At 44.5% G+C, this 14,299-nt stretch overlaps 1 protein-coding gene across 1 annotated transcript in view; it reads right to left on the bottom strand.

Moving 5' to 3' along the window:
- Positions 1-14,299, bottom strand: part of LOC135011571 (retinol dehydrogenase 7-like) — a 136,055-nt gene that overhangs the window by 31,894 nt on the left and 89,862 nt on the right. The window contains exon 3 of the mRNA XM_063952473.1: positions 11,327-11,585. Coding sequence (XP_063808543.1) covers positions 11,327-11,585 — 259 coding nt within the window. The remainder of the gene's footprint in view (positions 1-11,326; positions 11,586-14,299) is intronic.

The raw sequence follows: 14,299 nt of genomic DNA, 5'->3' as shown, positions 1-14,299 counted from the left end.
TCATAAGAAGGAGATGAGTAAGAACGATACTCGTGGTTCCGGATGGGTCAAGAAGGACTTGGTACCCGGAACTTCAAGAGATGCTCACGGAAGAACCGTGGCCTCTACCTTTAAGAGAGGACCTGCTCCAGCAGGGGCCTTGTCTGTTCCAAGACTTGCCGCGGCTGCGTTTGACGGCATGGCAGTTGAACGCCGGATCCTGAAAGGGCATTCCAGATGAAGTCATCCCTACCCTGGTCGAAGCCAGGAAGGATGTAACCGCAAAACATTTTCACCGCATTTGGCGAAAATATGTTGCGTGGTGTGAGACCAAGAAGGTCCCTACAGAGGAATTCCAACTGGGTCGTTTCCTACATTTCCTGAAAACAGGACTGTCTATGGGCCTAAAATTAGGGTCCATTAAGGTTCAAATTTCGACCCTGTCGAATTTCTTCCAGAAAGAACTGGCTTCAGTGCCTGAAGTTCAGACGTTTGTAAAAGGGGTACTGCATATACAGCCTCCTTTTGTGCCCCCAGTGGCACCTTGGGATCTCAATGTTGTTTTGAGTTTCCTAAAGTCACATTGGTTTGATCCACTCACCACTGTGGAATTAAAATATTTCACATGGAAGGTGAAGATTCTATTAGCCCTGGCTTCAGCCAGGCGTGTGTCAGAATGGGCGGCTTTATCATATAAAAGCTCTTACTTAATTTTTTATTCTGACAGGGCAGAATTGAGGACTCGTCCTCAATTTCTCCTTAAGGTGTTTTCTGTTTTTCACATGAACCAACCTATTGTGGTACCTGCGGTTACTAGGGACTTGGAGGACTCCAAGTTACTTGACGTTGTCAGGGCCCTGAAAATATATGTTTCCAGGACGACTGGAGTCAGAAAATCTGACTCGCTGTTTAGCCTGTATGCACCCAACAAGATGGGTGTTCCTGCTTCTAAGCAGACGATTGCTCGCTGGATTTGTAGTACAATTCAGCTTGCACATTCTGTGGCAGGCTTGCCACAGCCAAAATCAGTAAAAGCCCATTCCACAAGGAAGTGGGCTCATCTTGGGCGGCTGCCCGAGGGGTCTCGGCTTTACAACTTTGCCGAGCTGCTACTTGGTCAGGGGCACACCCTGACTGAGGAGGACCTGGAGTTCTCTCATTCGGTGCTGCAGAGTCATCCGCACTCTCCCGCCCGTTTGGGAGCTTTGGTATAATCCCCATGGTCCTGACGGAGTCCCCAGCATCCACTTAGGACGTTAGAGAAAATAAGAATTTACTTACCGATAATTCTATTTCTCGTAGTCCGTAGTGGATGCTGGGCGCCCATCCCAAGTGCGGATTGTCTGCAATACTTGTACATAGTTATTGTTACAAAAATCGGGTTATTCTTGTTGTGAGCCATCTTTTCAGAGGCTCCTTCGTTGTTATCATACTGTTAACTGGGTTCAGATCACAGGTTGTACGGTGTGATTGGTGTGGCTGGTATGAGTCTTACCCGGGATTCAATATCCTTCCTTATTATGCACGCTCGTCCGGGCACAGTATCCTAACTGAGGCTTGGAGGAGGGTCATAGGGGGAGGAGCCAGTGCACACCACCTGATCCTAAAGCTTTTATTATTGTGCCCTGTCTCCTGCGGAGCCGCTAAACCCCATGGTCCTGACGGAGTCCCCAGCATCCACTACGGACTACGAGAAATAGAATTATCGGTAAGTAAATTCTTATTTTTAGGGTAGTTTCCAGTCTCCTATCAGCTGGATCCCTGAGGGCGGCCGTATCAGGAGACGGTAACGCCACTTGTTTTGATAAGCGTGTGAGCGCCTTATCCACCCTAGGGGGTGTTTCCCAGCGCGCCCTAACCTCTGGCGGGAAAGGGTATAATGCTAATAACTTTTTTGAAATTAGCACTTTTCTATCTGGGTTAACCCACGCTTCATCACAATCATCATTTAATTCCTCTGATTCAGGAAAAACTACAGGTAGTTTTTTCACCCCCCACATAATACCCCTTTTTGTGGTACTTGCAGTATCAGAGATATGCAAAGCCTCCTTCATTGCCGTGATCATATAACGTGTGGCCCTACTTGAAAATACGTTTGTTTCATCACCGTCGACACTAGATTCAGTGTCTGTGTCTGGGTCTGTGTCGACCGACTGAGGTAAAGGGCGCTTTACAGCCCCTGACGGTGTCTGAGACGCCTGGGCAGGTACTAACTGGTTTGCCGGCCGTGTCATGTCGTCAACTGATTTTTGTAATGTGCTGACATTATCACGTAATTCCATAAACAAAGCCATCCATTCCGGTGTCGACTCCCTGGGGGGTGACATCACCATTATCGGCAATTGCTCTGCCTCCACACCAACATCGTCCTCATACATGTCGACACACACGTACCGACACACAGCAGACACACAGGGAATGCTCTTATCGAAGACAGGACCCCACTAGCCCTTTGGGGAGACAGAGGGAGAGTTTGCCAGCACACACCCAAGCGCTATAATATATATGGGAACAACCTTATATAAGTGTTGTTCCTTATAGCAGCTTAAATATATCAAAATATCGCCAAAAAATGCCCCCCCTCTCTGTTTTACCCTGTTTCTGTAGTGCAGTGCAGGGGAGAGTCCTGGGAGCCTTCCTCACAGCGGAGCTGAGCAGGAAAATGGCGCTGTGTGCTGAGGAGAATAAGCCCCGCCCCCTATTTCGGCGGGCTTTTCTCCCGGAGTTTTAGATATCTGGCATGGGTTAAATACATACATATAGCCTCAATGGCTATATGTGATGTATTCTTTTGCCATAAAGGTATTAAATATTGCTGCCCAGGGCGCCCCCAGCAGCGCCCTGCACCCTCCGTGACCGCTTGGTGTGAAGTGTGTGACAACAATGGCGCACAGCTGCAGTGCTGTGCGCTACCTTCATGAAGACTGAAGAGCCTTCTGCCGCCTGTTTCCGGACCTTCAATCTTCAGCATCTGTAAGGGGGGTCGGCGGCGCGGCTCCGGGACGAACCCCAGGGTGAGACCTGTGTTCCGACTCCCTCTGGAGCTAATGGTGTCCAGTAGCCTAAGAATCCAATCCATCCTGCATGCAAGTGAGTTGAAATTCTCTCCCCTAAGTCCCTCGATGCAGTGAGCCTGTTGCCAGCAGGACTCACTGAAAATAAAAAACCTAAAAACTTTTTCTAAGCAGCTCTTTAGGAGAGCCACCTAGATTGCACCCTGCTCGGACGGGCACAAAAACCTAACTGAGGCTTGGAGGAGGGTCATAGGGGGAGGAGCCAGTACACACCACCTAATCCTAAAGCTTTATTTTTGTGCCCTGTCTCCTGCGGAGCCGCTATTCCCCATGGTCCTGACGGAGTCCCCAGCATCCACTTAGGACGTTAGAGAAATACATAAATCGTCTAAATCTCCCACATCAGCGAATGGACTATGAAACATTGTGTTTAACAATATAGAAACAGAGAATTTGATGGCAGATAAGAACCACTTGGCCGATCTAGTCTACCCTTTTTCTATTCTTTAGGTAATCTCAACCCTTATTTGATCCTTAGTTCTTTGTAAGGATATTCATAAGTCTATCCCAAGCATGTTTAAATTGCTCTACTGTCTTAGCCTCTACCACCTCAGATGGGTGGCTATTCCACTTATCCACTACCCGTTTATGTGAGGTCCTTAGATTTCCACTGAACCTGTCTCCCTGCAGTTTCTGTGTATGTCGTTGAGGTCTAATATTTCTCTTTTTTTTAAGAATGTTTCCTTCCTGGACTTTGTTAAAACCCTTGGTATATTTGAAAGTTTCTATCATGTCACCCTTTTCCCTTCTCTGCTCCAAACTATACATGTTAAGATCTTTTAGTCTTTCCGGGTAAGTTTTGTGATGTAGGCCATGCACCATTTTAGTTGCTCTTCTTTTTACAGTTTCTAATGTATTAATATGCTTCTGGAGATATGGTCTCCAGAATCGAAGACAGCATTCTGGATGAGGCCATACCAATGACCTATACAGTGGCATTATTACTTCTTTTTTCCTGCTACTGATTCCTCTCCCTATGCAACCAAGCATCTGACTTGCCTTTCTCATTACATTGCTTTCCTGCATTTAAGTCACTTGAAATAGTGACTCCTAGATCCCTTTCCTCCTCAATAGTTTCCATTATAGTGCCCATTATATTACCCTTGATACTATATTTAACCTTTGGGGTTTTGTGACCCAAGTGCATGATTTTGTATTTTTTAGCATTAAACTGTAGTTGCCAAGTTGTTGACCATTTCTCAAGTCTACCTAGGTCATCAATCATTTGTTTTACCCCTCCCGGTGTTTCTACCGTGTTACATATCTTTGTATAATCTGCAGACAGGCATAATTTCCCTTTATTACCATTTGTAAAGTCACCAACAAAGATATTATAGAGCACTGGTCCAAGTACAGATCCTGGGGTACTCCACTTGTAACATTTTCCTCCATAGATTGCACTCCATTTACTACAACTGTTTCCTATCCTGCAACCAGGTTCTTATCCATTTAACTGTTTTATAATCCAACCCCACAATTTTGAGTTTATTTAGCAGTCTGTAATGTGGGACAAATGCCTTACTAAAGTCTAGATATGCTACATATGCAGTCCCCCCTTGATCTATCATTTTCATCACGAAGTCAAAGATGTCAATAAGATTTGTTTGGCATGATCTCCCTGCAGTAAATCCATGCTGTTTTGGATCCTGTAAGTTGTTTGATTTAAGATTTTCCACAAGTCTTTCTTTTAATAGGTTATCCACTACTTTTCCTACTACTGATGTAGTAAGGCTTTCCAGAGGCGTTTTGAGAGATAAGGGGGCCCGTGTGCATAATCCGTGAGGACCCCCTTCTCTCCATATCGCCGTAGGCGCTGGCATTGTGCCGGAGTCTACTGCTCATGTGCAGGTCTCCGGAAACATGGAGTCCGCCATGGTCCATAGACTAATTATCTACTACACATGTGCTTGGCCATTTTGGGAGTGATTTTGTTGCATCTGCTGCAGTGCCTGTCGCAGGACTCCAGAAAGGTAAGTATTAAAACAACATGGGTGCAGTGTGTGCACCCATGATAGAAATGCTAATGCATTATGCACATCTAATTTAATTATGATGGCACAGCAAAATTATGAAAGACACATGGCAGTGTTGATTGACAGGCAGAGGTGTTTGCGGGGCAGGAGGGGGGCAGCATCGCTCCATTTCCAAGGTGGAGATGGAGCATTGCGGGGAAGGTGGTGGAGAAATGGAGGCATGGTGGTGCGAACAGGGAGCATGGCGTTGTTGCGATCGAGGCGGCTATGTGATGTCACGTGCCGCCTCTCTGATCAAAAAGAAGGCAGCCAGGCTACTCCGACAGGAGGCTTCCCTACTTTCTGCGTCCGCATACTAATTGCAGCATGATCGCAATTAGTGCGGATCGCAGATGGGGGCAGCAGTTACCATGCTGGGTGACCTTGCCCTGCGATTGGTGGCTCCCGGCATGCGAATCAAAGGATTTCAAATTCTGGTAAAAAGCAGAATTTGCAATCCTTACTGAATAGGGTCCTAAGTGCAGATGGGAGGAAACTGGATTAGAGATGGTGGCTAAAAATTGTTAGCAAATAATGCAAATGTATGATCATTGCCACCATCTTGGATACTGCATATGTGTAGATTGGCTCTGATAACACTCACTAGAGTCTACGTGCACAATACTAATATTAATCGAGAAAAGAGGTAGCCTTACCTGGTGCCATTATTAATAAGAAATGGATGAGACAAGTCGCCACTGACTAAAACCCTGGCAGATGGGGATTTATATAATGCCAATATTCTATGGGAGCCCAGTCCTTTGTATCCAAGCACAGACTCCATGAAGGTCCAACTAATCCTATCAAATGCCTTTACGGTATCAGTCGACAGGAGAATAGCGGGCACTGTTATCTGGGATGCTAGGGGTATCAAGTTAAGGGTTGTATTGTCACGAGCCTCTAGACCAGGGGTGGGCAATAAGCGTCCCTCCAGCTGTTGAAACAACTCCTTTACTCAAAAACAATGGATTCCATGACTAGGACAGCAGGGAATTGGATCATTTTAACAAAAAGATAAACTTAAACATTAATTTAGAAATATTTTTATAAGATGAAGGTTAAAACTAAAGTGCTTCCCATATAGTTCCCATACTTCCACTACTTGTCTGCCTCACTTCTATATCATCCTCCCATCATGCACTGATTCTCTTCCTCCATTCTTTATCCTGCTTATACTAACTTACTAATCTTTGCTGCTCCCACCATGCACTTCTCCTCTGTCTCCATTCTCCATCCTGCTTCTACTATCTTATTTTCTTTAACAGGAATAAATAAATCTGCTCCCCCAACACAGAGGTATTGTTTCTGCAGGCAAAGGGAATAGGAAGCATATCCACAGCAACAGAAGATAATTCAGATCAAAACCAAATAAAAATAGGCAGAGAGAAGAACATAGCTAGGAACAGAAAAAGCACAAACAAAACTCTAAAAGCTATGTGTGCAAATGCTAGGAGCTTAGGAAATAAAATCCCAGAACTAACTGCAATAATGACAAGGGATGATCTAGACATTGTGGCAATTACAGAGTCATGGTACAATGAAAATCATGACTGGGACATAGCTATACCGGGATATACTTTATTTAGGAAGGACAGAATTGGAAAAATCGGAGGAGGGGTAGCAATGTATGTAAAAAATGCCATAAATACTACATTAATACAAAGTATTGAAGAAAAAACTGAGGCCCTTTGGGTGACCATAGAAACAGGGGAAAAGTTGATTATTCGTATTGGCGTGATATACAGGCCACCAGGTCAGGAAGAGGAACTTGACAAGAACCTATTGCAGGCCATAACTAAAATGGCATTAAAAGGAGAGGTAATAATCATGGGAGACTTTAATCTTCCTGATGTAAACTGGGAGGTGTCTGTTGCTAGTTCCACTAGAAGTAGGAACATTTTAAATTCCCTTCAGGGAGCGTCCCTCCAGCAATTGGTGAGGGAGCCCACTCGGAAAGACGCAATATTAGACTTAATACTTACAAATGGAGACAGATTATCGGACGTAAAAGTGGGTGAAAACCTGGGATCCAGTGATCATCAAGCAGTATGGTTCAGCATTAAGACAGAGACTGACTCGTCCCATACAAAAACAAAGGTGTTGGATTCTAGGAAGGCTGATTTTGTAGGGATGGGAAAACGTGTAAGCGATTCTTTGGCAGAGTGGAGGAACTTGGAAACAGTGCAGGAGAGGTGGGAAATATTAAAATGTGCAATATTGAAGGCAACAGACCTTTGTATCAAAACTGTTAGGAAAAACACAAGGAAAAGGAAGCCAGTGTGGTTTGCAAAAGAAGTAGCAAATACTGTGAGAGCAAAAAAGATGGCTTTTAGGAAATATAAGCAGACACAAAATAATGAAGACAAAAAGATATATCTTGTTAGACAGAAGGAGACAAAGAAGGTAATCAGATGTGCAAAGGCACAAGCTGAGGAGAAAATGGCCCAGTCAGTGGGTAAAGGAGGCAAAACTTTTTTTAGGTATATAAGCGAAAGGAGAAAAACAAAAGGCGGAATTATAAAACTAAAGACGGACACTGGGAGTCTTGTTTAAGGAGACAATTTAATAGCAGATCATCTTAATGATTATTTTTGCTCAGTATTTACTACTGAAAGAGAGGGGAAGGGGCCACAGTTAAGTTGCAGGGATATTCAGGAAAATGAAACAAGTACATTTACAGAGGAGAAGGTCCTAACAGAACTCTCAAAGCTGAAAGTGGACAAATCTATGGGGCCAGATGGGATACATCCAAGGATACTAAAAGAACTTAAAGAGGTGCTGGTAGCACCATTGACAGAATTATTCAACCAGTCATTAGCTACAGGAGTAATTCCAGGGGACTGGAAAAGAGCAAACGTAGTCCCACTGCACAAAAGTGGAAGCAAGGAAGAGGCAAACAACTACAGACCAGTGAGTCTTACATCAGTAGTAGGGAAATTGATGGAAACACTCTTAAAAGAAAGAGTTGTAGATTATCTCAAATCCGGCAATTTACTGGATCCCAAACAGCATGGATTCACTGGGGGGAGATCATGTCAAACAAATCTTATTGACTTTTTTGATTGTGTGACTAAAGTGATGGATAAAGGTGGAGCCATGGATATAGCTTATCTAGACTTTAGTAAGGCTTTTGACACAGTTCCACATCGCAGACTGCTAAATAAACTTGAAAGTTTGGGATTGGATATTAGGATTATTGAATGGATAAGATCTTGGTTGAAGGATAGAAAACAGAGAGTTGTGGTAAATGGAGTGCATTCACAGGAGGGAAATGTTACCAGTGGAGTACCCCAGGGATCTGTACTTGGACCAGTGCTTTTTAATATCTTTATTGGTGACATTGCAAATGGCATTAAAGGGAAAGTATGCCTTTTTGCAGATGACACAAAGGTATGCAACAGGGTAGACACACCAGGTTGGGTAAAACAAATGATTGAGGATCTAGGTAGATTAGAAGAATGGTCAAGAGTCTGGCAATTACAGTTTAATGCCAAAAAATGCAAAATCATGCACTTGGGTCTCAAAAATCCTAAAGCTAAATACAGTATTAATGGCACTATACTGGAAACTACTGAGGAGGAAAGGGATCTAGGAGTCACTATTTCAGATGACTTAAAAGCAGGTAAGCAATGTAACAAGGCAATGAGGAAGGCTAGTCAGATGCTTGGCTGCATTGGGAGAGGAATCAGCAGCAGAAAGAAAGAAGTAATAATGCCACTGTATAGGTCATTGGTACGGCCTCATCTAGAATACTGTATTCAGTTCTGGAGGCCATATCTTCAAAAGGATATTAATACATTAGAAACTGTACAAAGGAGGGCAACTAAAATGGTGCATGGCCTACATCACAAAACATACCCAGAAAGACTAAGAAATCTCAATATGTATAGTTTGGAGCAGAGAAGGGAAAGGGGGGACATGATAGAAACTTTCAAATATATCAAGGGTTTTAACAAAGTCCAGGAGGGAAACATTCTCCAAATGAAGAGAAGCAATAGGACACGAGGACATGCACTGAGTCTGGAGGGGGGGAGGTTCAGGGGAAATTTGCGGAAAAATTATTTCACAGAAAGGGCAGTGGACAAGTGGAATAGCCTCCCATCAGAGGTGGTAGAGGCTAAGACAGTAGAGCAATTTAAACATGCATGGGATAGACATAAGGATATCCTTACAAAGAAATAAGGATCAAATAAGGTTAGAGATAAAAATAATATTAAAAAAAAAAAAGGGGGCAGACTAGATGGGCCAAGTGGTTCTTATCTGCCGACAAATTCTATGTTTCTATCCTGTTCACTTCACTAACTGAAGCTCTTCCTCCATCCTGCTCACATCACTCACTAGTTCTCCTCCTCCATTCTGCTCACATAACTCATTGGTTCTCTTCCTTGCTTCCTCATTCCTGTATGCATTTTCCCGTTCTCTTCTGCAGATGCTTGATTGAAGTCAGTAGACGCCTCCTAATATCAACATTAAACTTTGTTGCACAGTCTGGTCCCTGCTGCTAGGGATTTCCTCAGTACCCAAGGGGGCCAGTCTTAAGGTGGGTACACACTAACAGATATATCTGCAGATCAATTGATCTGCAGATATATCTATGGACGGATCGAGCAGTGTGTTCAGCATACACACTGCTCGATCCGTCGGGGACTGACGTCATGAACTGGGCGGGCGTGTACACACTCCCGCCCAGTTCACCTGTCAATCACCGCCGGCCGCCGCAGCATGTGTACGGGCGGTCGGCCGACCGCCCCGTACACACACAGCGACGCGCCAATATATCGGTAGATATATTGGCCGTCGGCTGTGCTGCGCGACTGACGCGATACGTCTGTGAACGACGGAGTTCACAGACGTATCGGCCATACACACTGGCCGACGGTCCCGCGATATATCGGCCGTTCAGGAGAACGGCCGATATATCGACAAGTGTGTACGGGCCTTTACTCTGACACAGACTGAACTCTGTTCTGGGTGTTTCTAATTCTATTGCTAAGTATATCTACTAAGGTGCAGATTTTTAGAAGTGGAGATATTACCCATAGCATCAAATCAGATTATAGCTACTATCTTCTATTATGTGCTAGATAAATGATAAATAGCATCTGATTGGTTGCTATGGGGAACGCCTTCATTTCTAAAACCCCACACATTAGTAAATATACCCCTATATGCAATTAGTGCTGATTTTACCCCTATATGGGGTATGCAATTAGTGCTGATTTTATCGACAAGTCGAAAAAAATGCATTTTTCTACATTTTAGGGTGAATTTGAATTCACACTATTCAATTCCAGTACAGTTTTGTCGACTTGTCGAAAATGCCGGCACAGGTGAAAAACACGCAGATCAGTGAATTGAATGCCAATCCACATGTTTTGTCAAATTTACAGGGGGTTTTCGCCATTTTTTGTGTCCGTTTACGCCCATGACAATTCGACCAAGAAAAAAAGGTGAAATGGCATGGCGAAAATGTGTTAAAAAACTAGCCAAAATGCCCACAATTTGACTATGGTAGGTCGAATTAGTTCAGTTTTTTCAGCTAGCCGAAAAAATGTCACTAATTGCCTACCCCCCTTCGTATTTGTTCCAGCGTCTATTCTTTTATAACATTTATCCAAATGGGTGTGTGTGCTGAACTGTAGGGCTGGATGACGGTGTTTACACACCTCTCCTGTCACTCTTACTGGCTCTGTGTAGTAGTTGCAGAGTGTCCCAGGGGGGAAGTAACCTCCCTCCTTCAACAACCCAGTCACTGTATGTAATGGCCACCTCCTGCCTACCTCTTTGGTGGGAGAGCTCACCTCTCAGCCAGTCCAATCCCAGGAGAAGGATACGCCCACTTAACTACAACACCAGCCTCCAGCCATAGGAACTGTAGTGTGGATCACTTGGCCACCCTGCTGCACAGTTTACCTGGACTGCCAAGGATCAGCTGTCTCACCCTGCTGCTCTGCTGCAGGTCCTCCTGGTCCAACACAATGGTGCCTCTCCTCACTCCTCACAAATGACTCAGGGCTTTAGTTCAGATTTTTTTCTCAGCCCCTCTATCCAGCAACAGTCTCTGTGTCAGCACATGCAGGTCCTCCTATGCTGACTGCATGTGCATCTGTCTCTGTCCTAAGTTAGTCTATGCTCCATTTACTCTGACAGGCAGAACTCCCTTATCCACATACTGTATATATTAATACCCACACCCGGGCACTTAAGTTGAAGTGGTAGTCCCTGGCTCTGGGGTACCGTACATATATATATATTTCTTACCGGAGACTGTCTGAGAATGCCTCCACTCCATATTTAGAGATGCTGTATCCTCCACCACTAAAAGACAATCTACCAGAAATGCTTGAAATGTTGACCACTCTTCCCCGGGCTCTCCGGATCAGGGGCAGCATCTTTAGAGTAACATCTATAAGTCCCAGCAAATTCACATTCAAAATTTTTAAAAAATCCTCTTTGGTCAGCCATTCATTGGGAGAAATAGGAAAAGCAATCCCTGCATTATTCACAATGGCCCAGAGACCTGTAGAAAAGGTAGCAGAGATTAGAGATGATGCAGGAAATCCTATATAATAAAAGGCTAACACTGCTCCTCAACCCTATAGGGGGTACTCAAGTGCTTTGCATATCAGTGGACACTCTATGGGGGCTAACGGAGCAATTCAATTGTTGCTCCATTCGGGCATGCACAGCCGCCGGCACTGACATTACTATTATGTTGTTCCATCATTTTGCTGGTAACTAGTATTTAATGATTTGGTATCTCTTGTCAGTGAATTACCGCATATATTAAACAATGAAATTTCAATTTAGTTTTCCAGTATGTACAATATGTTGGAAACCAACATTATCAAGTGGAGAAGGGCATGGGCAGAGAAAGAGAGAGAGGCATGGGGGAGAGAAAGAGGGGGTATGGAGAGAGTTAGAGGAATGGGGGGACAGCGAGGCATGGGCTTTAGGTGGCCATGAGAAGATAGGGACATCAGAGTGGAAGACACGTGTCCCCTCCGCCGGCTCCACCCTGCGTGCGAACACACACACACAGGCTGTCAGTGCTCCCTGCTCCGTATGCTGCCCTGTCTGAGAGGAGAAGCCACTATTGGTCAGCGGTGCCAATATATTGGTGGGCAGGGGGGGTTTTCTAGGTATTTAGAAACCCCCATGCGTGCGCATATATTACCGCCCCCAAATGGTCCCTTCCTGTCAATCGCTCTGCATTACAAATCTTACTGCAAGTGGCATCGCAAATGTACATTGGGGTATGTGCAGTGTGATTGCAGCGCATGCGCAGTCAGCCAATAAATCACCAAGTTGCATGAACATCAGCATTGTGGACAAACTTGAATTAGGCCATTAATATCTTCAGAGCAGGATTTTTGTTTACAGGTACCTTCCCAATCAGAATCAACAGGATCCAGCTGTGCACAGTCTCAGGCTAAAGGTGAGTTGATATAACACCTCTCTCAGGTCAGATGTTGCCACTAATCTCCAGCACTGATGACTCACTCAGGGAATCACCCAACCACTATAAAAGCCTGCTCAGTGCATTTCTCCAGTGCCTGGGTTTACACCGGAAATTTTTCGGGTTTTGGTTTTGCATTCGGTTCCGCGGCCGTGTTTTGGATTCGGACGTGTTTTGGCAAAACCTCCCTGAAAATTTTTTGCCGGATTCGGGTGTGTTTTGGATTCGGGTGTTTTTTTTCAAAAACCCATCAAAAACAGCTTAAATCATAGAATTTGGGGGTAATTTTGATCCTATAGTATTATTAACCTCAATAACCATAATTCCACTCATTTCCAGTCTATTCTGAACACCTCACAATATTATTTTTAGTCCTAAAATTTGCACCGAGGTCGCTGGATGACTAAGCTAAGCGACCCAAGAGGGCAGCACAAACACCTGGCCCATCTAGGAGTGGCACTGCAGTGGCAGACAGGATGGCACTTAAAAAAATAGTCCCCAAACAGCAAATGATGCAAAGAAAAGAGAAAAAGAGGTGCACTGTGGTCGCTGGACGGCTAAGCTAAGCGACACAAATACCTCAATATCACAGGAATTATTCTTTCTAATCAATGATATTATTGGTCCAAATCACTGGAAGAAAATGACAAAATCACAGGAATTATTCGTTCTAATCAATGGTATTATTGGTCCAAATCACTGAAAGAAAATGACAAAATCACAGGAATTATTCGTTCTAATCAATTGTATTATTGGTCCAAATCACTGAAAGAAAATAAGAATTTACTCACCGGTAATTCTATTTCTCATAGTCCTAAGTGGATGCTGGGGACTCCGTAAGGACCATGGGGATTAGCGGCTCCGCAGGAGACTGGGCACAACTATAAAGAAAGCTTTTAGACTACTGCTGTGCACTGGCTCCTCCCACTAAGACCCTCCTCCAGACCTCAGTTAGGATACTGTGCCCGGAAGAGCTGACACAATTAGGAAGGATTTTGAATCCCGGGTAAGACTCATACCAGCCACACCAATCACACCGTATAACTCGTGATACAATACCCAGTTAACAGCATGATAACAACTGAGCCTCTCAACAGATAGCTCAACAATAACCCTTTAGTTAAGCAATAACTATATACAAGTATTGCAGACAATCCGCACTTGGGACGGGCGCCCAGCATCCACTACGGACTATGAGAAATAGAATTACCGGTGAGTAAATTCTTATTTTCTCTAACGTCCTAAGTGGATGCTGGGGACTCCGTAAGGACCATGGGGATTATACCAAAGCTCCCAAACGGGCGGGAGAGTGCAGATGACTCTGCAGCACCGAATGAGAGAACTCAAGGTCCTCCTCAGCCAGGGTATCAAATTTGTAGAATTTTGCAAACGTGTTTGCCCCTGACCAAGTTGCAGCTCGGCAAAGTTGAAGAGCCGAGACCCCTCGGGCAGCCGCCCAAGAAGAGCCCACTTTCCTCGTGGAATGGGCTTTCACTGATTTAGGATGCGGCAGTCCAGCCGCAGAATGTGCAAGCTGAATCGTACTACAGATCCAGCGAGCAATAGTCTGCTTAGAAGCAGGTGCACCCAACTTGTTGGGCGCATACAGGATAAAGAGCGAGTCAGTCTTCCTGACTCCAGCTGTCCTGGAAACATAGATTTTCAGGGCCCTGACTACATCCAACAACTTGGAAGCCTCCAAGTCATTTGTAGCCGCAGGCACCACGATAGGTTGGTTCAGATGAAAAGCTGATACCACTTTGGGGAGAAACTGG

Source organism: Pseudophryne corroboree, chromosome 2 (assembly GCF_028390025.1).
Source record: "Pseudophryne corroboree isolate aPseCor3 chromosome 2, aPseCor3.hap2, whole genome shotgun sequence".
NCBI classification, from domain to species: Eukaryota; Metazoa; Chordata; class Amphibia; order Anura; family Myobatrachidae; genus Pseudophryne; species Pseudophryne corroboree.
The sequence above is the reverse complement of the archived record's forward strand: the minus strand, read 5'-3'. Positions and strand labels throughout refer to the sequence as shown.